Here is a 25,996-nt window from a genome sequence, read left to right on the forward strand (position 1 = left end):
GTGGTGATGGTAGTTGATAATTGTAGGCGGTAGCAGCAGTTAGTAATGAATGAAGATGGATGCATCTTAATGAAATTAAGTTTTTGTTATACATCTTAATCATATAGACCTATTCAGGCCCATTAAGTGATTGTGAAATTAAAAAAACAAACACACTTAATGAATAAGATATGAATAATTAATATTCAGACGTTGAAAACAAACACACTTAATGGATGAGATCTGGATGATTAAGATTCAGACGTTGAAAACAAATACAATTAATGATTGTGATATGAATGATTAAGATTCAGACCTCCATTAAGTGCAAACAAATGAGGTCTAAGACACACCTTTTTTATTACGTGGCACACGCGTGATTTGCATGCAAAAAGAAGGCGTTAACACTATAAAACACTTTTAAAAGTGTATATCTAAGTGGCATATGTAAAAAATTATATTTTATCTTCTTTTTTTGCCATCCCTATTGTCTTCTTTGTTGGATCCTACATCCCATTTTCTCTTCTCCATGATTTTAAAGTCCAAATATCATATCACTTTGATACAATTCAAGGAGAACCACACCCCAAAAACTCGCTAATAAGGTGGGAGATCTCAAGGCTATATAAACCTCACATCAGCACATTGCAATACCTATGTGGGACTCAAATCTCATACCTTGCAATGGACCATAACAAACTACCACGCTCCGCATCTGTCGTCCCCGACGGTTGTGTGCTAGACTTTTCTAGCCCCGGGCGAACACTGCAATATCGGTGTCACTATCCATGGCACGGTGGGTACGGAGAGTGGTGGGTGGCTCTGATACCATTGATACAGCCCAGGGATAACTACACCCGAACGCTAGCTATTAAGGTGGGAGAGCCCAAGGCTATACAAACCCCACATCAGTACATTACAATACCGATGTGGGACTCAAGTCCCATACCTTGCAATTTACCATAACATACTAGGGATCCTAGTTTTCAAAAACTTCCGAAAAATTAGCACCTAAATTCGATGTTCTTAGCAATTCAAACAAATTAGCAATTGAAAATGACGGTGCCGTTGAATTGGATTCTGGTGATGCGACATCATTGTGGTCGAATATGTTGCCGGAGTTGCTATTAGAGATTATACAACCAGTAGAGGCTTCTGAAGACTGTTTTCCGCCCTGTCAATTTGGGTGCCACCATATTCAAGTAAAAGGAGATTAAAAATTTAAAACTTTTTGGTGTTAATCTCGTAGCAGAGCATGTCAAGATTTATGACTCACTTCTGCTTTGCTTTCTCTTGGCTGAGATTTTATTTATTTGTCTTCGAATTATCTTGGTCAATAAATTCGAATTTTATTTCTCTATTTTTGAATTATCTTGGTCAATGAATTCGAATTTGTTTTGGGCTTTGTACTGTATGTTAAAGGCCTCATTATCTGTGCGTTATCTCTTATGACCATCACCACACAATGTTACTTCTAAAGTGTTAGATTTGACAACTCTTGGTTTGAATTGTGGTTCTGATTTTTGTGGTGGTCGTCGGAGGGGAAGATGGAGATGGAAGAGATGGGGTTGAATAAGATGAGGCATGATGATATATCTGTAATTTATATTTTTAATTATTATTTTAAGGTAATGACACGTGTCACAACCTAATTGGTGTGTGACATTAAACATAATTTAGTACACTGGTCAAGAAAAAAGGTGTGTCTTAGCTACACTCCGAAAAGGTTGAGTGTGTAAAGTAATTTTTGTCCGCAAAATGTGTGTGACAATGATTTGGCCCATTATTCAGGGGGTAACTTATGTATTTTGCCTATAAAAATGATAAAATATGATTATTTAATAATAAAGAAGGACAAAATGAGAAAACAAAAAAGGTAACGATGCCATCACACCAAATATATCGTTCTATAAAGTGACACTTCTCGTCGTTACGTAACATCGGATTTAACAATACGATGCAATAAAATTTAAGTAACAATCAAAACCAACATTATATTTAAAATAACAATAACAACCATATAGATAAGATGTAAACGTTCATTATGGGTACTTTCTGTAGAGATAAATTAATGATAGAGTGTGGCTCTTTTGCTATATAGAGACAGTATTTTACATGATCGCTGTTACGCGGCGCCTTCCTGAAGTTCCTTGGAAGGGCGACGTAAGGCTAAGCAACCGATATCAGTACGGTTGATGTACGCCAACTGAGGTCCCCTCCGTACGCTAGACTAGATTGTCAGTGCCGTACAGAAAAACCAATGTCATGAGCAATTGAAAGAGAGCAGAAAAGAGAATTGAGAATGAAAGAAAGCTTGATTGCATTGAATAAAAGCTATTACAGAAAAACAAGACGGTGTCGGGGGGGGGGGGGGAGAGACACCAGTACAGAGAATTGTTTACTTGCTTGAAAGTTTTGATTGCTTGGTCCCCCTTAATAATGCTTAAAACAATTAACCAAAGTTACATGACTAGACCTATGAAAGCTGGAAAATCACACTTAAAGAAAATGCAGCAAAACTACTCTATATTTACAATGAAAAGGACTTAGTCTTCTACAAAGCAGTAACAAGTCTGTTGGCAGCAACTTTATCTTTAGCATCAGGGTCTGTGCGCGCAGCATTGTCTACGCGTGCGGCGCCGTTGGCATCTGCCTGTGGCTGGGCGCTGGCGATGGCTATCAGTGGGGCGACAGAGGAACATGCGCGCTTGTCACTTGGAGCTGCCGAGACCACGGGGCCGACCGTGGCGACGGGCGTTAGAAGGCTGGCCAGGACGCCACGGGGCGCGTCCAAGAGGTCATGGGGCATGGTTGGAAAGCCGCCTATGACATTCTCCCCCACCTGAGTTGGCGACGTCCTCGGCGCCTTCCTTCCAAAGTAATCATCAATCAGACTCTTGTAGGCTTTGAGGTTTGTTCCCCTCTCCCAAGTATTCTCCTCTGCGTCACATCCCTGCCATTTCACCAAGAACTCCTGGTGATCTTTTCTTGAGGCGTGAATCACTCGATCATCAAGAATAGCTTCAGTATGCCTTTTCCCAGTTGAATTGGGGCCTCGAATACTTGGTATTATGAGTTGGCTTCGTGAAGGATCCTCCATATCTTCCCGAAAAGTTTTCAGGAGACTGACATGGAAAACAGGATGGATTTTCCACCAAGCTGGGGTATCCACCCGGCATGCAACTTTCCCAATGCGCCTTTCAATAGACAAGGGTCCAATATATTTTTGCAATAGGCGAGGGTCATGGACCCCTGCAAACAAGTACCGCTTTGGGATTTTGACCATCACCTTGTCTCCCACCTGGTATTCAACAAAGCGGCGATTCTGATCAGCATGCCTCTTCATCCGTTTTTGGGCTTTGACAAGATAGCTCCGCACTATCTCCAAATTTTGCTTCCATTCTTTTGAGAAGCTAGCAGCCCGAGGAGATTTTGACATGTTTGGTGTGTTCACTGTGTGTGGGAGTAGCGGTTGCTATCCAGTAACAATGTCAAAAGTACTTTTGTTGGTACTTGAGCTCTTTTGTGAATTGAAACACTCAAGAAGCTTCACCCAATTCTTCTGCGATCCGGTCACAAAGTGCCGGAGATATTCCTCTAGCATGCCATTGAATCGCTCCGTCTGGCCATCAGATTGTGGATGAAAACTTGAGCTATGACTCAATTTTGACCCGAGGCACTTAAAGAGTTGGGTCCAAAAATTGCTAGTGAAGCGTGAGTCGCGAGCGCTAACAATGTATTTAGGTAGGCCCCAATATTTGAAGACATGAGAGAAGAATAGTCGAGTTGTATCTTCTGCTGATATATATTGTGGGGCTGCTATAAAGGTAGCATACTTGGAAAATCGATCCACCACAACCAAGATAGTTGTGAGATCTCCGACCTTGGGCAATCCGGTGATGAAGTCCAGGGGAACGCTTTCCCAAGTCTTTTTGGGACAGCTAGTGGTTCTAAGAGCCCTGCCTGCGTCAAGAGGTCTGACTTATCCTTCTGGCATACTAGACAAGTCTTCACATATTGAGCGATGTCATCGACCATTTGAGGCCAATAATATGCACGGCGAAGTAATGCCATGGTGCGTTCCTCGCCAAGATGACCGACCCACAAAGTATCGTGGCATTCCACAAGAAGAGCTTGTCGTAGATCTCCTCCTTTAGGAACATAAAGTCGGTTCCCTTTCACCTTCAGGAAACCATCTTCGGTGCGTTCCCTTTCACCTTCAGGAAACCATCTTCGGTGTAGAACTAGCGAGTCTTGCCCTGTCCTACCAAATCAACCAAATACTGTGCAGCAGGATCCTTGATGAGTAGATCCTATATCTGGTCTTTTATGGTGGTGGTTACTTCGCTTCCCTTTAGGGTGGCGAGTACACACATCGATGCTAGATCAGATCTTCGACTGAGTGCATCAGCAACATGATTGGTCTTTCCACTTTGGTACTCCAGGTTGAAGTGAAATTCCGCTAGAAGTTCCTGCCACCTTGCCTGTCGACCATTCAGCTTTGGCCGGGTTATGAAATGGCTAACGGCTATGTTGTCTGTCTTGACCATGAATGGGGCTCCCAGTAGATAATGCCTCCAAAGGCGTAAGCAATGAACGACAGCCAATAATTCTTTCTCATGGGCGGCATAGCGCCGCTCTGTATCCTTCAGTTTTCGGCTCTTGTACACTACGGGATGCCCTTCTTGTAGCAATACTCCACCAAGTGTATAGTCGGAGGCATCCGTTTGCACTTCGAATGGCTTGGCCAAGTCAGGGAGGGACAAGACTGGGCTACTAGACATAGCCATCTTTAATGCGTCGAAGGCCTCTGCCCGCTTGAGGCCCCAATTCCACGGGGTGGCCTTCTTGAGAAGTTCTGTCAGCGGCACTGCAATGAGGGAGTAACTTTTCAAAAAATGCCAATAGAAGTTGCATAGACCAAGGAACGACCTCAAGGCATGGATATTCTTAGGAGGCAGCCATTCTGTAATGGCCTGAATCTTCTGCTGGTCCATCTTGATCCTCCCTTCCTCGATGACATGTCCGAGGAAGTCAATTTGTTTCTGAGCAAAGGAGAACTTGGATAGCTTCGCATATAATTCGTGCTCCCGCAATCGGGCTAGGACCTTCCGCAAATGCTCCAGGTGTTCTTCCAGTGTCTGGCTATATAACACAATGTCATCCAAATAAACCACGACGAATTCATCAATGTATTCTCGGAAGACTTAGTTCATCAAGGTGCAAAATGTGGCTGGCGCGTTAGTCAAGACAAAGGGCATAACCAGGAAGTTGTACGACCCATATCTTCTCACACAGGTCGTCTTGTGCACATCACCATCTGCAATCCGAACTTGCCAATAACCTGTCCTCAGGTCTATTTTGGTGAATACCGTCGCACCACCCAGTCTATCAAACAAGTCTGCCATTAGCGAAATAGGGTACTTGTTTTTCACGGTGATTTTGTTTAGAGCCCGGTAATCCACGCAGAGTCGTAAACTACCATCATATTTCTTTTAGAATAGCACAGGGGACCCGTATGGGGACTTGGATGGCACGATGATCCCTGTGTCTAGCATTTCCGTCAATTGTCTCCGAAGCTTGGAGAGTTTAGGTTGTGACATTCTGTACGGCGCCCGGGCAGGTGGCTTCGCACCCGGCACCAACTCAATCTCATGGTCCACAGTTCGCCTAGGCGGAAGGCTCTTTGGCATGTCTTGTGGCATGATGTCTTCAAATTCCAGAAGCAACTCCTTCACGGGTGCAGGAATGGGACCCAAGGAGCGTTCTATATCTTCCATGCAGAGGGTAGCCAGGAACGTGGGTTCATGTCTTTCCTTCATAAGGGCCAAGCTTCACTGGTACTTCTTTGGCTATTCTACCCACTGGTTGAGGTGGTGAGTTGATAGCCTTCACACGACCTTTGCCCTTTCCTATAACTAGTCCAAGACGCTCCACCTGAGTCGAGGCTAAGTAGTTGTGGGTGGCACCCATGTCTATCATTGCCCTAATGGGCTTGCCATTTACCTTCATGTCAATGAACATTAAGGTTTTCTCTTGATGAGGAGGAGTCCTCTCATTCGCCTTCTTTGTTCCTTTCCTGGCAATTGGACAGAGGTCCTTCTTCTTGCGGATACCGGCACTGGTTCCCGTTAAGGGCTCAGAAATGGAGCCAACAATTGCATTGAATGTACCTATTGGCTCGGTCTGGTCCGCATCATCGGCGTCGTCATCCGTCCCATCCTCAAAAGCTTGATGGGCATTCATCTGTGCATGTGGGCATTCATTATTCCAATGTGGCCCGCCGCAATGACGACATCCTGAGGGGGGCTTCCTCCCCCGATCATTGTTATTAGATGCAACACTAGTACTGCCTAAAGAGGGAGCCTTAGATTTGGATGCACTCCGGTCTCCTCCACTTCTGCTAGGGCCACCATTGTTTGGCTGGCCCCCTTTGTATCCTCCTCGGACAGGTTGTTGTGGCCTATCCTTCCGGGCTTCCACTTGGTAATCCCCAAGGCACTCTGCTGCTTGGATTGCCTTAGGCAACGTGTCTACCCTTTGTCTCTGCAACTCCATCCGGGAATAAGGTTTCAATCCTTGCAGGAAGGTGAAGATTTTGTCTTTGTCCCCCATGTCACGGATGTTCAGCATGAGCGCAGAGAATTCCCGCACGCAATCTCGCACTAATTTGGTCTGGCGGAGCTCCCGTAACTTTCTCCTGGCATTGTACTCAACATTTTCGGGGAAGAACTGTAGGCGTATGGTTGCCTTCAGTTCTGCCCATGTCTCGTGGGCATCTTCACCAGCCTTGATGGCTTCGTACTTCACCTGCCACCAGAGTTTGGCATCACCCTAAAGATACATGGCAGCAGTTGCTACCTTCTTAGCTTCTTCTAGGCCTCCCACAACATCGAAGTATTGCTCGATGTCGAAAATAAAATTTCCACTTCTTTGGCATTCCGAGCTCCACTGTATGGCTTTGGCTCAAGAATTTTTAGCTTTTGCATCATAGGGGCGAGGTTCACACCACCCCCAAATATGTTTCCGCCTCCTCGAAGTAGGCCTTGTAAAGCTGCATTGACAACGTTGAGATAGCCTGTCAAGTTATCTATAGTTTGTTGCATGGCAGTCACCCTGTCTGCCTCTTGTTCCCTGTTGGCTAAATCCTCGGCACGCTCCTGCTGGAGGACCTCAAATTTACCAAAAATTTCAGCTGCTTCTGTGGCTGCCATTTGCCGGTCTCCTTCAGAGTCACGACTAATGTTTTCTATGTCAACTTCGGCCTGGATCAGTCTGCGGTCCAGGTCATCCAACCTTTGCACTAGGCTAGTCTTTAGGTCAAGCACCATTTCCACGATGGGCCATAATGCGTCAACCGTTCCCTCAAGGGTCGCAATGCGATCCCCATAATTCACCATGGTCAGAAATGGTGGTAATTACAATGTAATCCCTCATCCGATGTCGAGCCTAGGCTCTGATACCAACTGTTACGTGGCGCCTTCCTTAAGTTCCTTGGAAGGGCGACGTAAGGCTAAGCAACCGATGTCAGTACGACTGTTGTCCGCCAACTGAGGTCCCCTCCGTACGCTAGACTAGATTGTCAGTGCCGTACGGGAAAATCAATATCATGAGCAATTGAAAGAGAGCAGAAAAGAGAATTGAGAATAAAAGAAAGCTTGATTGCATTAAATGAAAGCTATTACAGAAAAACAAGACGGTGTCGGGGGGGAGAGACACCAGTACAGAGAATTGTTTGCTTGCTTGAAAGTTTTGATTGCTTGGTCCCCCTTAATAATGCTTAAAAAAATAAACCAAAGTTACATGACTAGACCTATGAAAGCTGAAAAATCACACTTAAAGAAAATGCAGCAAAACTACTTTATATTTACAATGAAAAGGACTTAGTCTTCTACAAAGCAGCAACAAGTCCATTGGCAGCAACTTTGTCTTTAGCATCAGGGTCTGCGCGCGCGGCATTATCTACGCGCGCGGCGCTGTTGGCATCTGCCTGTGGCTGGGCGCTGGCGATGGCTATCGGTGGGGCGACAGAGGCATATGCGCGCTTGTCACTTGGAGCTGCCGAGACCACGGGGCCGACCGTGGCGACGGGCGTTGGGAGGCTGGCCAGGACGCCACGGGGCACGTCCAAGGGGTCATGGGACATGGTTGGAAAGCCGCCCATGACATCGCTAACGGCTAATTGGGATGGCAAAAATAGAGTAGTGGGTTGTAAAGGAAAATTGATTGAGAAATGTTGAAATTAGGTACTGTGGTTGATGGTAGAAGATCCGGTGGTGGCGTGGTTAAAGAAGAAGGAACGTGCAGTGAAAATGGTTAGATTCTCTATGTAATCCATTTTATTGGAGGGTAGAGGCGAATTCAGATTTGATGGCTATGGGTGTAATTATTTTAATTCAAATCGGCCATCAGTAACAGAGATTAATTAGGGTGTACATTCAATAGATTCGATTCGTCTTGGATTAATTTGGTTCGGCTCGGTTCAATCTATTTAAAATTAATTCAGTATAATTTGAAAGATTTTTATATGCATAAATGATTATGTGATACACCCTTCAATCTACGTGTAACTAATTAATGTTATATCTTTGACGCATCACTTTAAAAAATTCTGAAATTAATAAAATAATATTAGATGGGTAAAAAGAAAAAATGATTAAAATTGCATCTAAATAGAATTTGAAGATCTAGATTAAACCAAAGGAAGCAAATATAAAATTTAAATAATAATAAAAATGGAATTGTGCAAAAAAATAAACAACAAAGATAAAGAAAATAAAAAGAAATTAAGAAAATGAGCATAAAGAAAAGAAAGGAAAGGTAACAAAGGAATAACTAGGACCATAAACCAGAGAGTCTTGAACCTCGGTCTTGCATGTGAGACTTCAACACTTCAATCATGGCACCTACAGTCATTTCGTGACTTAGAGTGCCACTCGTTGTTTATATTGAATTTTTTTAGGAATATACTAGTGTGTGTATAAGATTTTATCCGAGCGACCGGGTGACATACCACCCCCAACCTCTTACATAGATCCGCCCCCTATTGGAGGGCAAAGTTAGACCTTGTGGTTTTTTAGAGCTTTTCATAGATCACAAGGGTAATTTGAAAATTTTCACTATATAATATTGGTCTATTAGTTACTTTAGGCAATTTCGAGCCAAATTGTAATAGAAGGCAAGGACATAAGTAAGCCAAACTTCTAATATAAGGCAAAATTAAACCTTTTCCAGTAGTACAAAAGCAAATCTAAACGTTTTTCCAACAAATTATAGTGTTATTTTTGCATTGAAAGATCGGGAAGGGGGGAGGATAATGGAGTTAATTACATATGGGAAAAGGGCTAAAAATACCCCGTGTCGTACGAAAAGGATCATTTATACCTTCTGTTATACTTTCGGCCCATTAATAGTGCTGACGTCTTAAAATTGGTACAAAACATATCCCTCAAACATGGTAGCACCATCCTACAAGGCCGGATATTTCGGTGAGTGGACACCAAGTGGCATGTCACCTCATCAACCCAACCCATTTTAGCCTCGTCCCTCATTTCCACCATTTCTGTCACCTAATTCTTTTCAAGTTTTGTGTTTTATTCTAAATTATAAATTACATAAGCTGCAAAAATACTAGTCCATTAAACTCACAATTAAGAACTTTAATAAGGTAAAATTTTATGGAGAAGGGCCAAATATATCCCTCTACTATTAAAAATTATTTAAATTTATCCTCTGTTATACTATTACTGTATTTGAACCCATACTGTTATACTTTAGTTCAAAATTGCCCTTAGTTTTAATGGAAGGACACATGGCACCTGTAGAACAAAAATCCCAACCCCCATTTAAAAATATGCAATCCAATTAAAACCCACACCTAATTTTAGCCGACCCATCGGAACTTCACTGGAAAAATCTCTCCTCCAACTCATTTTTCTCTCTTAGCAAACCTTCCTTACCCATCTTTCATTTCCTTTTCTGTTAAAGTTCGATACACGCACATATCGTTGAAGTTTTATCTAGGGTTGTTGTGAGGTTGCTGAGAGAAAATAGAAGCTTCTAGGTTTCATTAAATTAAACTGAGAACAAAGTATCTGTCTATACAATGTTATTATCTGACCCAATGAAATGGCTCAGCCCAACACTTATATTAAACCCAACTAACTGCAATGTAATGAAATAAATACAAGGTGGGCTTCTGGGCCCAATAGTAAAAGAAGGAAGAAAAGGAGAAGCCCAAATGGCAAAGTAATAGCATTGCCATTCTCATCACCCCCCCTCCCCCGACAAATTGGAGGGTGAGACAACCCCCAACTTACAAAGATGTAGATGATGGGCAGTTGCCCCTAAAGGTTTAGAGAACATATCAGCGAGCTGAGTGGCACTGGAAGTGTGGAGCAGCGGAAGCAGGCCCTCATTCAACTTGGTGCGAATAAAATGGCAGTCCAATTCAATGTGCTTGGTGTGCTCAAGGAAGATACGATTCTTAGCAATGTGGATGGCTGCCTGGTTATCACAAAATAGACTAATAAGAGAAGAAAATGTAATACCAAAATCAGAGAAAAGCCTGAAAACCCAAGTAATCTCACCAGTTGCCTTACTCATAGATCTGTATTCAGCCTTAGCAGAGGACACGGACACCACAAATTGCTTCTTTGACTTCCAACCAACTAGGCAGCCCCAGTAAAATGCAAAACCCATTGATTGACTTCCTACTATCTGGGCAGGAGCCCCAATTACTATCATAATAAACACTGAGAGAAAGGTCAGGAGAGTTATTATAGAAGACCCCAAAATCAAGGGTACCCTTGAGATACCTAAGCGAAAGCAAAGCAACCTGCATGTGAGGAAGGTAAGTTTCTTGCATAAACTAATTTAAGTATTGAACTGCAAAACAAATGTCAGATCTAGTATGGGTTAAGAAGTTGAGCTTACCCACCAAACACCTATAAGTCTCAAGATTTGGCAGGGGATCACCATGATCATCCTGCAACTTTTCATGCATTTCAAGAGGGGACATCACTGAAGAACAATCATAGGAGTGGAACTCTTTGAGTAGATTATGCACAAATTTTTTCTGATGCCGCAACACTCCACCTCATAATACAATACTTAAATACCCAGAAAATAGTTAAGGTGGCCTAAGTCCTTAATTTTAAATTGATCATGGAGGAAGATTTTCACAAAAGCAATCTCACACAAATCAGTCCCAGTGATGATAATGTCATCAACATATACCACTAAGATCACTAATGCATCACCAAAACCTTTATTAAAGAGTAAGTAGCCATTAGGAGTGCTCATAGCCTCTAGAAGACAAGGATTGAGACAACTTGGTATACCATTTCCTTAAAGCTTGTCTCAAACCATAAAAAGATTTTTTGAGCTTACATACTAAAGAGGTGGAAACAAAAGTAGAAAGGACACTGTGGGAGATAGCAGAAGCTAAAAGACCAGGTGGAAGCTTCATAAAACCTTCTTCATCCAATTCCCCATACAAGAAAGCATTATTAACATCTAGCTGGAAAAATTGCCATTTTCTTTTAACAACTATAACAATTAAAGTTTTAACAGTAGACATTTTAACTACATGTGAAAAAGTTTCATGAAAGTCTATGCCTTCAACCTGTGTATCACCCCTTACCACAAGCCTAGCTTTATATCTTTCTATGCTCCCATTAGCTTTGTACTTAATTTTGTATATCCATTTGCAGCCAATTGCTTCTTGCCCTTGGGTAACTCAACTATGTCCCAAGTACCATTAGTCTTCAATGCCTCAAACTCTTGTCTCATAGCATTCTGCCACTAAGGGATAGCTACTGCCTGAGAATAAGTAGTAGGATCAAATACATGGTGTTCACTAGAAGTAGACACAACAATTGAATTGGAAGACCTGGAGCCATGAGTTGGTAGGGTGCATACATAATTCTGCAGGTAAAATGGGGGATTATGAGGTCGAGATGATCTACTTAAAGGAGGGAACTCAAATTCAGGGAAAGGAGAAGAGGGACTAGGAGAAGGAGGGGAGTTGTTCACATATATTTCAGAATCTGGGCAAATAGAGGTGCAGTTGTTGGAGCAGGGGAGAAAAAGTCATGGATCAAAGAAGAACTCTGCTTAACAGAGTGATCAAAACAAGCAGAAAATGATATATTGACATGTTAGGAAAAGTAGAGCCAGATTGAACAAAAGGAAATACATGTTCATGAAATATAACATCTCTAGAGATAAAACAGGTTTTATTCTGTAAATCATATAATTTATAGGCTTTCTTCCCAAAAGGATAGCCAATAAACACACAAGGAATGGCTCTAGGCTGCAGTTTGTCCCTATGCGGTTTTGGAACAGTAGAGTAACAGAAACATCAAAAAGCTCTAAGATTTGAGTATGTGGGAAATTTGTCCTTTAATACACTAAAAGGTAACCTATTTATCAGGTAGGTAGCTGTGAGTATGCACTCTCCCCAGAATCTAAGAGGGAGACCATACTAGAAAAGAAGGGCTCTAGCAGTCTCCAAAAAATATTTGTGCTTCCTTTCTACAACTCCATTTTGTTGTGGAGTTTGAGGACATGTTGTCTGATGCAATATCCCCTTTTCAGAGAAGAACTTTGATCCAACATTGTTGGATCCCAACTCTAAAGCATTGTCACTTATTACAATTTGGACTTTAATTGAAATTGAGTTTCAGCCATGGCAATGAAGGCTTTTAAGAGATAAAAAAACATTGATTTTGGCTCCCATTAGGTGAGTCCAAGTGGCTCTTGAAAAATCATCAACAATGGTCATAAAATATTTGGAGTCATTATAGGTAGGTGAGTGATATGGACCCCATGTGTCAATGTGTATTAACTGAAAAGGTTTTGTGGTTTGTATACTACTATCAGAAAATGGTAATCTTGTTTGTCTAGCGAGTGGACATATTAGGCAGGAAAAAGACTCTTTTGAAGATACATGTGACCCAATCATAGAAATGTGTTTCATTCTAGAAAAAAGAATATGCCCAAGCCTATAATGCCAAATCACATCCATTTTATTGATATTATTCAGAGTTGCATCAGTACTTATATGTGTTTCATCAGCAACAACATTTACATTCTTTACATTGTCATGTATCTCAGGAAAAACACAGACATGGGGAATAACATGGAGAATAACAGGGGAAGTAACACTACCAGAGGAACAAGATGTGGTACTGGCAGAAGTAACAAGAGGAAGTAAAAGCTTGTAGAGATTGTGGTTCTGCTTACCAAGAACCAGAGGCATCTTCAAAGAAGGGGCCTGTATAGCACAAAGAGTTCTGGTAAACATGATGGTAGGCTAGAATCATGTGTTTTAGTCATAATTTGTAGTCTAATTACTGCATTTTACTCGTTTTTGAGCTTGGATGTTAGTGTATTGCACTTATTATGTATTTCATGCCTTACAAGAAGTGATTTCGAGTTAAAATGATATTCAAGAGCTAAATTGAATAAGTTGGAGCTTTGAACTCTCAGTAAAAGCCCAATGGATTAAATCAAGTTCGCGTTCGGGGGACGGGAGACAAGTCTGGATGACAAAACATGAAGAAAACGAAGTACTTTGTAAAAACTCCAGTGTCACGCCGCATGGGGCAGTGCGGCAGTGCATTTTCCTATTGTTTGTCAGAAGTCACTCTCTGAATTTTCTCACTAGCGCCCCGCATGGGGCGGCGCGCCTGTTTGATTTTCTTAGACTACTTTCCTATTTCAGCTTGGAAAAGGTAATTTCGCCTGAGCCCACTCCTACAAGGTATAAATATACCAAAAATACATTTTTGAAGGAACTTTTGAATGAGGAAGCTTTGGTAGAGCATTGGAGACTACAACATTCTGGATTTCAAAAATTTTCCATCAATTCAATATGAGAGTTTAGATTGTAATGCTAGATTGATGCTTCCTTATTCTTTAATTATATTTTTGATGACTTCCTCCATGATTATGGAGTAGTTTACCTCAGGATTTAACGGATATGGTAATTTGATAAATATTTGTGGATTTTAACTCTAGTTCATGCTTGAATTTATTTATGGAGTTTTGAATTGTTGTAACTTTATTTACCGGTCTATTTAATCGAAAGAGGAATATTTTGGTAATTATCTTTGCATCATTTTGTTTGATTTAATTCATTGATTATCTTACGTAATTGAAAGAGCTTGTTAAATTGCTGATTAAATCAAGTTAGGAGAATATTCCAGAGATGTTTTCCTATAGACTAATCCATTAGTGCATGCTTGCATACCTTCATAGTGCTTATATTAGTTCACCTCATAGAGTTAAGGTTTAATCAAGAGAGGAGTCTTGACTACACGTTTGAACTAATCATCGAGTGAATTCATGAGAACCATTAGAATATTGGAGTGAATTAAACTAGAGTTAAATTCCAAATAGCTATCTTGCACCTATCCTATCAAATTCTTATTCCTCATATTTCTAAGAAACCAATTCTACTAATCTCTAGTTCTTTCCAATCAATTATCAATTGCTTTATTTTAGTAGTTAAACATAGTTCATAATCATTTAACTCAAGTGTTGATCCTCCTGAATAGTAATTAAACCAGAAATTATTCGAACATTGTTTAAATCCAATCCATGTGGAGACGATATTTTATTTTACTATCTTTGACTAGTGAGTAATAATTTTGTATTGTGTTTTACACTCGTCAAAGTTTTGCGTCGTTGCCGGGGATTGGAAATCAATAGTGTACAAAATATTTTTTAGTGCTAATTCAGGAATTTATTTTTATTTTTTGTTCTTCAGGGTTTCTCTTCCGTGTGCAGGCAATAGGTTAAGTTCGTGGTGTATGACTTGATCTTCTTCAAAAGAAGTAATACCCTACAAACCGGAGTTGGAAAATCACCTGTGATAACTAAGGAAAGAGAAAGATCTCACTGAAAAGTTCTTGGGGAAACCTTCAACCCAAGAACACATGGATAATAACGGTGGCGATGAAGTAAATTTAGCTGCAAGAGAGACATCAGAGCTTAGAGAAGAAGCTGCAAGGATAGGAGCTGAGGCAGCACGTAGAGCTGTGGAGGAGACCATCGAAGATGATATGGGTCGAAGATTCAATCTAAATTGACTCTTGATTGAAGACCAGTTCGAGAATGCGGTACCCAGGCTTGGTAGAGCATTAGGTGATTATATCAGACCAGCCTACAATCAGGGACTATCCAGTGTCAAACCTCCGCCAGTAGTAGCAAATAATTTCGAGTTGAAGCAAGGCTTGCTTCAAACTATTCAGAACAACTGTGTCTTCATAGGGAACAACTCTGAACACTGCAGTCAGAAGTCCTTTAATAAAGAAGACTCCTGAGGAGATTGTGGCAATTCTTGATGAGCTCTCTAAAGATGCTAACCAATGTCTTGCTGAGAGTAATGATAGAAGAAAATCAGTTGGGGTTCATCAAGTAGATTCTAACACAGCAGTGCAAGCCCAACTAGACACCGTGGCCAAAGAGATAAAAAAATTGACCTTAGCCAAGGTCCAGAGCCAACCATCACCAGTTTGTGATTTCTGTGGAATGGGTCATCCAACGCATGAGTGTCAGGCCCTAGCTGCAGATGAAGTGGTAAATGTCGTGGGAAGCTTTGATAGAGAAAACTACCAGAGTAGTAATAATTTCAATTCTCTAGGACAGAGGCACCCGGGCTTTTCTTGAAATTCACCAAGGGGTAGCCTGAACTCATGGCAACAAAATAACTCTATACCCTAGGGACAAGGAGCTCCAGACTTTCAAAACTAGCAGAGGCAACAATATCAACCTCCACAATCTAATCAGTCTAGAATGGAAGATCTAATGAAGGATTTCATTATCAAGACATATGAGAGGCTTGAAACTCATCACTCAGCTATACGAGAACATGGCACAGCTATCAAAGAACTTGGCACGATTGCTCGAAACTTGGAAAGACATGTTGGGCAACTAGCTAATTTATTGTTTGAGAGGGTTCCAGGAACTCTCCCTGCTGATACTGAAAGAAATCCAAAAGAGATAATAAATGCAATGTCTATGAGGAGTGGGCACGTATTGGAGGATTCTAGGGCAAAATAGAAGCATGAGATAATTGAAGAACATGTACAGATTGTGGAGGAGCAAAAAAAAGGATAACATTCAAAAAAGTACAGTGGTGGTAGATGATGGTCTGAAGAAGAAGAAGGGGAAGACTAGAGCTCAGAACAAGAAGAAAGATGGAATTTCAATGAATGAGGAGAGAAAATACATGCATGCTCTACCTTTCCCACAAAACCAGAGAAGAGAGAGTTGGACAAAACATTCGGGGGCTTTTTACAAGTGCTCAAGCAAGTGTATGTAAATATACCTTTCACAGAGGTGCTTTCGCAGATGCCAGCTTATGCCAAATTCATGAAGGAGATATTGTTCAAGAAGCGGAAAGTGGAAGAGACATATGTTGTCAAGATGACAAAGCATTCTAGTGCCATTTTGCAAAATAAGCTCCCACAAAAAAGTGGAGATCCAGGGAGTTTTACTATACCGTACTCTTTAGGAAGTACTAAATTTAAAAAATCTTTGTGTGATTCAGGTGATTCTATTAATCTTATGCATTCATCTATTTTCAGTAAATTTGAGGGAGAGATTGGAGAAATCAGGTTGATACTTGTGTCCTTGCAGCTGGCGGATCAGACCACAATCATAATGGAAAGAATAGTGGAAGATGAGTTAGTTCGGGTGAAAAAATTTGTGTTTCCCGTGGACTTCATTGTGGTGAACATGTAGGAGAATAGAGGGTCCCATTGATTTTTGGAAGACTCATCTTGGCTACGGGCAGAGCAAGTCTGGATATTCAGGAAAGACAACTCATGCTTAGAGTGGGGGGATGAAAGGCTGATCTTCAAGATGGAAGGAGAAATGGGGTCCTAAAAGAGCAACTCGGAGAGAGTAAAACTGATAAGTGTGTGAACTGGGTCTGGCGTGTAAAGGAGATCCTGACTTCGATTCAGACCCCGACTAGATGAATCAGAAAAGTTTTCCTTACCTCTTGCCTTTTATTTGTATGTCATGGGGACATGTCACAATTTAAAGTGTGGGGTGGGGTATGTAAATATGTATATGTATGTTTGGGTGAGTTTCTTTTGATTGAAAGAAAAAAAATTGACTTTTTCCGACGATGGATTTCCTCGACTGTCTTCTTGAGGGATCAAAGTCGAAGAAAAAATATTTTATTTTCCTTAGGTAGTGTAATAATTCCCACATTGGTTTTTCTTTGTGCCGTGGTTTTTTTCAAGGTTTTGCTTGAACCGGGTATAGTTAGTTTTTCTTTTAAGTAGGAGTAGTGAAGTCTTGTGCTATGATATTAAATGGAGATGACTTTCCTTGACTTTGTTGTGCCTTGAGAGCAGTGAATGCCTTATTTGTGATGCCTAAGATCAGTTCTTGACTTAAATAAGTACATTAAATTATTTGATTGTAACTTTGATTAACTGCTTTGACTAGAGAGTCAAGGTAGATCCGATCCTAAGTGAGTTATGTGCCATGGTGTGAGTGATATTTTTGTGATATTCTGTGTATCTCGGTTGATGTCTAAAACTTGCCCCGTGTGTTTGCGAAGCAAAATAGTAGTCTTGTTCACTCTAGGAAGTTATATAGGCATTTCTTTGTTGACACACATATATTCTTTTACCCGCCTAATGAATGTGTATATTAGTTAGCCCCTTTGAGCTCATAATCCTATTTTTTTTGGCAACCACACTACAAGCCTGATCCAATTTGTTTGAATTGACCATTTGTTTGAACCTTCTCTTGAGCACTTGAATTTGTTATGAGCTTGTTAAAAAACTGAGTGGAGGTATGGTTGGATTTTTAAGTGGAACTATAGAAAAGGATAAAGGTTCACTGTTTGAAAAAAATTGTGAGAGCCACTTGTAGGGAATTAAGAAACAAAAGAAGAAGAGAAAATTCGAATTTAGAAAAAGGAATTTGTTTTAGTGTTTGTATATATTATAAAGAAATAAATTATTCCTTGCTAGTGGTAAATCTTGCCTTGTTTGTGCTTAAAGAAATTGGAAGCTTTGTGTTAATATGGTGTGTGATTTGGGGTTTGGTTCAATACAAGTGTGAAATTTAAATTGTTAATGTATATGTATTAATGTGCTTAGGGAGGTGTAGTCACTATATCCAAATATATCCTACCCGTCATGTAGCCTACATTACAATCAAAATAAAGTCTTACTTGATCCTTGACTAAATGAGCTCAATTCGTAGAGTATTACACTATGGACATGCCAATGGTACTTTCTCTATGGCGCATGAATTTTATTTCTGAGAGTGAGTGAACTATTTATATCTTGAGTTCCTATTTGTTCTTGAATTTTATTGTGTGTGGGACTACTCTCTATCTTTGGTGTGAGGGCACATGATTTTCTAAGGAAAGGTAATGTGGGCCTCTATGTTTGAGTAATGAGCCGGTTTTTGAAAAATACGTGGTGCATTTGAGTCGAGTCTTGAGGCTAAGATGTTATGATAGGGTGTTTAGTCTGCTTTAAATATTCTTGGCATAATGCGTTATGGAAGTTGTCTGATGAGAATGTCATATCTATGTGAAGTGCAATTTGATTGCTCGAGGACGGGCAATGGTTTAAGTGTGGGGTGTTGATGGTAGGTTAGCATCACGTGTTTTAGTCGTACTTTGCACTCTAATTACTGTATTTTACTTGTGTTTGAGCGTGAATGTTAGTGTATTGCACTTATTATGTGTTTTATACCTTGAGGGAAGTGATTTCACGTTAAAAAGATATCCAGGAGCTAAATTGAACAAGTTGGAGCTTTGAAGTTTGAGTAAAAGTCCAAGGGATCAAACCAGGATTGTGTTCGGGGGTCGGGAGCCAAGTCTGGATGTCAAAACGCGAAGAAAATAAAGTACTCTGTAAAAATTCCACTATCGCGCCGCATGGGGCGACACAACAATGCATTTTGCTACTGTCCGTCAGAAGTCGCTCTCTGAACTTTTCCACTAGCACCCCGCATGGGGCGGCGCGCCTGTGTGATTTTGTCAGAGTACTTTCCTGTTTCGGGTCGGAAAAGGTAATTTCTTTGGGAGAATTGATCTTGTGTCAAACTAGGAATCATTGAAACATTACCAGACTCATATGGATTGACAGACTCAGAACCATATTAGAAGCCACATTAGCAGGAAGACCAAGAAAGTTCACTTTAATATGGGTTACAATTTTTCTACTGCCAGGCCCTTTTGTGAACTTGAAGTTAGGAGGATACTCATGTAATTTATAGCATTTATCAATAGTGTGACCCGGTTTCTTACAATATTTGCATGTAAGAGGTCTTTGATCATTAAAGTTAACTCTAGAAGGAAACTCTTGTTTAGATACCCCAGCATTGAAAGAAATAGATGTAGGGAGAAATTGAGGAGAGGTAGAGACCTGCTTATGCTTCTCATCTGACAACGGTACACTATAGACAATGCTCACAGATGGAAATGGCTTAATCATGAATATATTACTTCTAGTTTGCACATATTTATCATCGAGACCCATAAAAAACTGATACACCTTTTGAACATCATCATCTTTATGATAATCAGACTTAAAACCACAATTGTTGCAAGACCTGACTCTACTAATTGACAAGGCATCAATTTCATCCCACAACCGCTTGATTTTGTTAAATTGGAGGCAATAGCAAGTGGCCCTTGTGAAATATGAGCTAACTCTTTCTTAAGCTCAAATACACTTGCAGCACATGTCTGACCATATCTTTCCACCAACTCACTCCAAATATCTTTGTCAAGTTTAGAGTACTTAACACTATGGGCAATATCTTTGGACAGAGAGTTAGTTAACCAAGAGATGACCAAATCGTTACACATCTACCATTGTTTCGCCAATGGAGAATTGTCAAGAGGCTTAATTGTGGATCAATTAATGAAATCCAGTTTATTTCTAACAGACAAAGTCACAAGGATAGTTCGTCTCCAACTCCCATACCCAGTACCATCCAAAGGAACATAAGACGGATACACATAAAAGGGATGACATGGTTGCGTATAATTACCCTCATGAAAAACAGAACGAGAGGTAGTAGGGCGATTAGTTGGTAACATAGATGGGTAAATATCATCATTCAATATTTTGTACGCAATTAATCAGAGAAAAAACACACAAAGTCAAAGAATGAGAAGAGATAACTAGGGTTACCAAACATCCTTCGCGGCCGGAAAAATACCAGAAAAATACTAATTCTGATGTCATTGAGGGAGAATCTCGTCGGAAAACGTCAAAGAGATGAACAAACAACAGAATATCAAAACTCCAATGAAATCACGCGATGGTAACATCAGACGAGAGGTAATTACCCGATTTACCCAGATCTGGGCTCTGATACCATGTTAAAGTTTGATACACACAGATTGTTGAAGTTTTATCTAGGGATGTTGTAAGGTTGTTGAGAGAAAATAGAAGCTTCTAGGTTTCACTAGATTGAACTGAGAACAAAATATCTGTCTATATAATGTTATTCTCTGACCCGACGGAATGGGCCAACCCATTACTTTTAATAAACCCAACTAACTTCTATGTAATGAAATAAATAGAAGGTGGGTTTCTGGGCCCAATAGTAAAAGAAGGAAGAAAAGGAGAAGCCCAAGTGGCTAAGTAACAACATTGTCATGTATCTTAACATTTTCACTTACCATCTCTTCACTGTTATTTCATCTTTTTCTCCTTTATTCCAAAATTTTTATTTTAGAAGAACCAATTCATTTGAGATCATCATAAAAACAGGAACAACTTTCACCATCACGGAAAGAAAAAAGTCACCATCTCAATTACTGAATACTAGCCTCTAACCAGTGAAAGGCCTAACTTCCTTCATCTTCATTGCTTGATTTTTCGTTATCAGCTTCTCTATTTCTTATTACACATTCAATTAGAATAGAATTACGGAAATGTATCTGTCACAAAAATACACCCAATATCATTATCACATTTTTGTTTCTTATTGTGTGATGATGATATTGATTTGACTTTTATAAGAATAAGCACAACAATGAGTTGGAAACCTCATTACAAAAAAGAAATTATTGTGCATCAATTGCAGTAACATTTGTAAGTAAGATTGACAAAGCTAGTGACTATGAAAATTAGACCCACTTCCTCCGTCTTCTTTGCTTCGATCGGTTGGTTCGTATGAAAAAGGCTATGGATTTTTTTAGATAGATATGCGAAGTAGGAGTGATGGTGAAAAATTGAAGAATGATCTACTATAGAGATTCAATCAGTAAGATATGAAAAATTTTCAAATGCGATTGTCAACTATTCGTCGGCGGGAACATCGATAGCCGGCATAAACATCGATAATATCGACGTTGAGAAAAATTATTGATAGAGTCAAGTAGCAAACATAACTTCTTACCATGTACCATTGTTTATCGAAGTTTGTTTTGAATTTGATCGGGAATAAAGGGAGAGGGAGGGGATACGAATAATAAGAGAACGAGGGATATGGGTGCTAGTTGGTTAAATTAGGGGTGAGTTTTAATTGGATTGGGTATTCTAAAATGGGTGTTGAACTTTTTGTTCTTGAACTGCCATGTGTCCCTCTGTTATAATTAAGGGCAATTTTGAACTAAAATATAACAGTAGAGGCTCAAAGACACTGATAATATAACAGAGGGTAAATAGTTTTCAACAGTAGAAAGATAAATTTGGCTCTTTTCCGAAAATTTTATTATCTAAGCAACTATTGAACAAGAAACAAACGTCGTTAATATAAGCACACATGCCTTTTTATTCTCACCAGCTAAAAGCAATGCTTTCAGTTCTACTTACTTTGCGACCAAGACTTTCAAATTATCATCTATAGAAATTAAATTACATAAATATCGACTTATATTTTTGTGGGTTAGATAGAGTTCCCAAATTGGATAAGTTTAAACGAATCATAGTAGTATTTTCTGTTTAAAAATTCTCTTTTATTTCCAGAAAAGTGGCTAAATATTTTATCATTGCAAGTGCCATTGCTTTGGAATTGGATCCTCTATAAAAAAAAAATTAGAATATAAATATGATAGTATTATACTTACCAAAGTATAAATTTATTAATTCAAATAACGTGATTCTAGCACTTCAAAATTACTTCTTTGTCGATTTTGGGTCACAATTAGAGATGAAATATGATGATAAAGATTATTTTTGGTGCTTCAGTTAAAGAAGAGTTTAGTTGCTGTGAATAAAGATAAAAGAAAATAATTCTATTAAAGGTGGTAAAATCGAGGGAGAATAATTTTTTTTGCAGCTTTACAATTTAGAATACGACAATAAAACCCAAAAAGAATTGGGTGACGAGGTTGGTGGTGGTGGTGGAAGAAGAAATAAGGGAATGGGCTAAAATGAGTTGGGGTGGTGAGGTGGCATGCCACGTAGTGTGCATCTCATTAAAATAACGGTGGACCAATATTTTTAAAAAAGGAATATTTTGCACCAACTTTAGAACGTCGTGGATATAAATATATATTAAAATCAAAGGAAAATGAGAGAATTCAAATCAATTTAACAAGATGAACCCTAGAATGTTCGAGAGTGAGAGAGACGGCAGAGAAAATTATTTCTCCATTTTCTTCAAGATTCAACTAATTACAATACTCTAAGTATTTATAGTTCTGGGTCAACTAGCTTATACCCGTACATGTCAATACAACAAATAAATAATTGGGCCTTATAGCATGAGCCTGTACAAGAGAAAGAAAGCAATACTAAATTGGGCCTTCATCTAGTCTAACACCCCCCTTAAGTCGTGGGGTAGAAGAACCCCGAGCTTGCATAGCAAATGGCTGTGATGAACACCAGATAAAGATTTGGTGAAGATGTCGACTAATTGAGAAAAGGTGGGGATGTAGTGAAGAGAAATTAGACCATCCCAAGCTTTTTACTAACAAAATAACAATCAAGTTCTATATGCTTGGTTTGTTCATGATCTACAGGGTCCATGGCAATGCTTAGGGCAGCTTGGTTATCATAGTAGATAGGAACATGCTGAGACACATAGACACCAAGATCACCCAATAGTCGAATAAGCCTAGTCAATTCAGCAACAATCTTCCTCAAAGCCCTATACTCAGCTTCTACAGAGGACAAGGATACAGTAGGTTGCTTCTTGGACTTCCAAAAAACAGGGCTACCACCCAATATAACAAAGAAATCAGTAACAGATTTTATGAAAGAGTAGCAGGTGGCCCAATCTGAATTAGAATAAGCTATGAGAGAGAAGTCCACAAAGTTGTTGAATAACATGCCCTTAGCAGGATCATTGAGAAGATATCTAAGGACATGCAAAGCAGCTTGCATGTGAAGATACTTGGGGGCATTCAAGAACTGACTAAGGTGTTGCACTGAAAAAGACAAGTCAGGCCTGGTGTGTTGGAGAAAGTTGAGTTTTCCAGCCACTCTTTTGAATAGAGAAGGGTCAGGAAGCAGCTCCCTAGAAGTGGGAGTGAGCTTACTGTTCAGATCCAAAGGTGTCACAACAGGAGTGCAGTCAGAACAATTAAATTCAGCCAAGAGTTCCTTGGCAAACTTATGTTGATTCACAAGATAACCTTCAACAACACTAGAAACTTCAAGCCCCAAAAAATAGTGAATATTTCCAAGATCTTTGATCTTAAACTGAGCATCCAAGAAATATTTCAAAGACTCCGTCTCCTTAGTGTCATTACCAGCTAACAGTATATCATCCACATACACTGCAAGGACAACAATGAAAGTGGCTGAATTTTTTGTGAAAAGGGAGTAATCATTGAGGTTGGACCGGTACCCTTTGGATATAAGAGCAATGGAGAGCTTGGAAAACCATTGTCTTGATGCCTGCTTGAGACCATAAAGAGACTTTGTAAGTCTACAGACAAGAGGGGAACCATCAGGAGATGAACCAGAGACAGACAAACTAAGAGGAACCTTCATATACACTTCTTCAGAAAAGTCCCCATGCATAAAAGCATTGTTAACATCTAGTTGGTAAACAATTCAGGACTTCTTGGCTGCAATAGCAAGGAGGCATTTGATGGTTGTGAATTTGACAACCGGGGAGAATGTCTCACTATAATCAATCCCAGCCTGTTGAGTGTCACTCCTAACAACAAGTCTTGCTTTGTATCTTCAATAGTCACATCTGACTTCTGTTTGATCTTATAGGCCCATTTACAGGGAATGGCCTTCTTGCCGAGAGGAAGAGGGACAATATCCGAAGTCTGATTTGCCTCAAGATCCTGAAACTCTTTTAGCATAGCTTCCTGCCAAGCAGGATTGGAGACAACTTGCTGATAATGTGGGGGTTCATGCATGACATGAGGGGCTGAAGATTGAGGAGCATAATTACAAACATAGTCCTGAAGGTGAACTGGAGGGTTATGTGGTCTAGAGTACCTTCTAAGTGGAGGAGGAAAAGGTGCAGCAGAAGATCTAGAGGGGAGATGAGAGTTTGGGACATAAATAGAAGGAGGAGAAGGGGAGGAACATGAGGGAATTGAAAGATCAGAATAAGGAAATGATGTATCAGAAGAGGATGGAAAGAAAGTAGAAGGAGAATATGTAGAAGAAGAAGATGTATAAGGAAAGATGTTTTCAATAAAAAAAGACATACCTAGAGTATAGAATATACTTGTTGTGCAAGTGAAGAAGTTTGTACCCTTTTTTCCAAAAGGATACCCCAAGAAAATGCAAGGTATAACTCTGGATTGGAGTTTGTCTCGAGCTATAGGAACAAAAGCATAGGCTAAACATCCAAAAGATCTCAAATGGTCATACGAAGGTGGTTGACCATTCAAGACCTCATATGGAGTTTTGTTGGAAATAACAGTGGAAGGGAATCTGTTAACTAAATATGTAGCTATGAGGATACATTCACCCCAATATTTGGTAGGTAATTTGGACTGAAACAATAGGGCTCTAGCAGTTTCTAACAGGTGTTTCTGTTACAGGATCCCATCTCAAAAGCATCATCTGTTTTGATGGTCCGAACAATGCTATTTTATTGAGTAGAAACCATGTCTATAAATGCTTTAATGATAGAAAAAGCATTGCCTTTGCACGAGAGGAGATGTGTCCAGGTGACTCTACTATAGTCATCTAAATGGTCAAAAAATATTTGAAACCATTGTAGGTGGCAGTATGGTAGGGGGCCCAAAACTCAATATGAACAAGTTAAAAAGGCTTAGAGGAGTGTGTAATACTAGCAGAGAATGGATTCCTTTGTTGCCTAGTCATGGGGCAGATTGGACAAACAAAAGATTGTTTAGATAACAATTTACAAGATAAATATGGGATAGAAATCATTTTCACAAAAGGAATATGTCCCATTCTTTGATGTCACAAAACATCATTTTTATTAATGGAAGTAGAATTACAAGAAGTAGGAAGCATTGAACTAGCATTAACAGGGGAATAGGGAACATGACTAATAACATAACGAATGGAACAATCACTAGATGTTACATCAGAACAAGAAATAGAAAGAGAATCATATTTTCTGGAAGGCATATGCAGAATGTATAGACCATGTTCAACTCTACCAATTTTCAATGGCATCTTCAGAGAAGAGCCCTATAGGAACAAGGAAATGGTAGTTAGAATAACATAGCAATTGAGTTAAGTGAGAAGTTGATGTATATAAATTACATTGAATTGAAAATAAGGCACCAATAGCACATTAGTTAGGGTGATAGTAGAAGAGAGTGATAGACAACCTAGAGAAGTAACTTTAACTTTGTATCCATTTAGCAATATAATAAGAGAAGATGTGACTAATGGTTGTATATTGTGAAGTAGGTCCTTGTGAGGGGTCATGTGATTAGTGGCCCCGGAATCTAAAATTCAAGAGATTGAACCTATTTTAGAAGCACTAGATGCAAATGAACCATCAATATTAAAAACAATATTGTTTATCAAACCTGCAAAATTGGCATAAGCAATAGATAATGATGGTGTTGAAGCTAAGTAGAAGATGAAAGTTGGGCCTGCTGAAAAAGTGACAG

The 25,996-nt window shown here is 39.7% G+C and overlaps 1 protein-coding gene across 1 annotated transcript; it reads right to left on the bottom strand.

Moving 5' to 3' along the window:
• Positions 1 to 19,079: 19,079 nt before the first annotated feature.
• Positions 19,080 to 19,840, bottom strand: LOC138897100 (uncharacterized). The gene is made up of 2 exons (XM_070183056.1): positions 19,524 to 19,840; positions 19,080 to 19,425 (listed from the first exon to the last, which is right to left on the bottom strand). Exons 1-2 carry the CDS (start codon positions 19,838 to 19,840, stop codon positions 19,080 to 19,082), a joined length of 663 nt encoding a protein of 220 aa, XP_070039157.1.
• Positions 19,841 to 25,996: the final 6,156 nt, after the last annotated feature.

Source organism: Nicotiana tomentosiformis, chromosome 8 (genome assembly GCF_000390325.3).
Source record: "Nicotiana tomentosiformis chromosome 8, ASM39032v3, whole genome shotgun sequence".
Lineage (NCBI taxonomy): Eukaryota > Viridiplantae > Streptophyta > Magnoliopsida > Solanales > Solanaceae > Nicotiana > Nicotiana tomentosiformis.

Bases quoted from the DNA above. Each gene is read 5' to 3' on its own strand.
- LOC138897100 (XM_070183056.1), bottom strand. From the start codon at position 19,840: ATGTGTAACGATTTGGTCATCTCTTGGTTAACTAACTCTCTGTCCAAA. The intron at 19,426-19,523 runs GTGTATCAGTTT...CATTGTCTATAG, and splicing joins AAGATGATGATGTTCAAAAG to TGTACCGTTGTCAGATGAGA.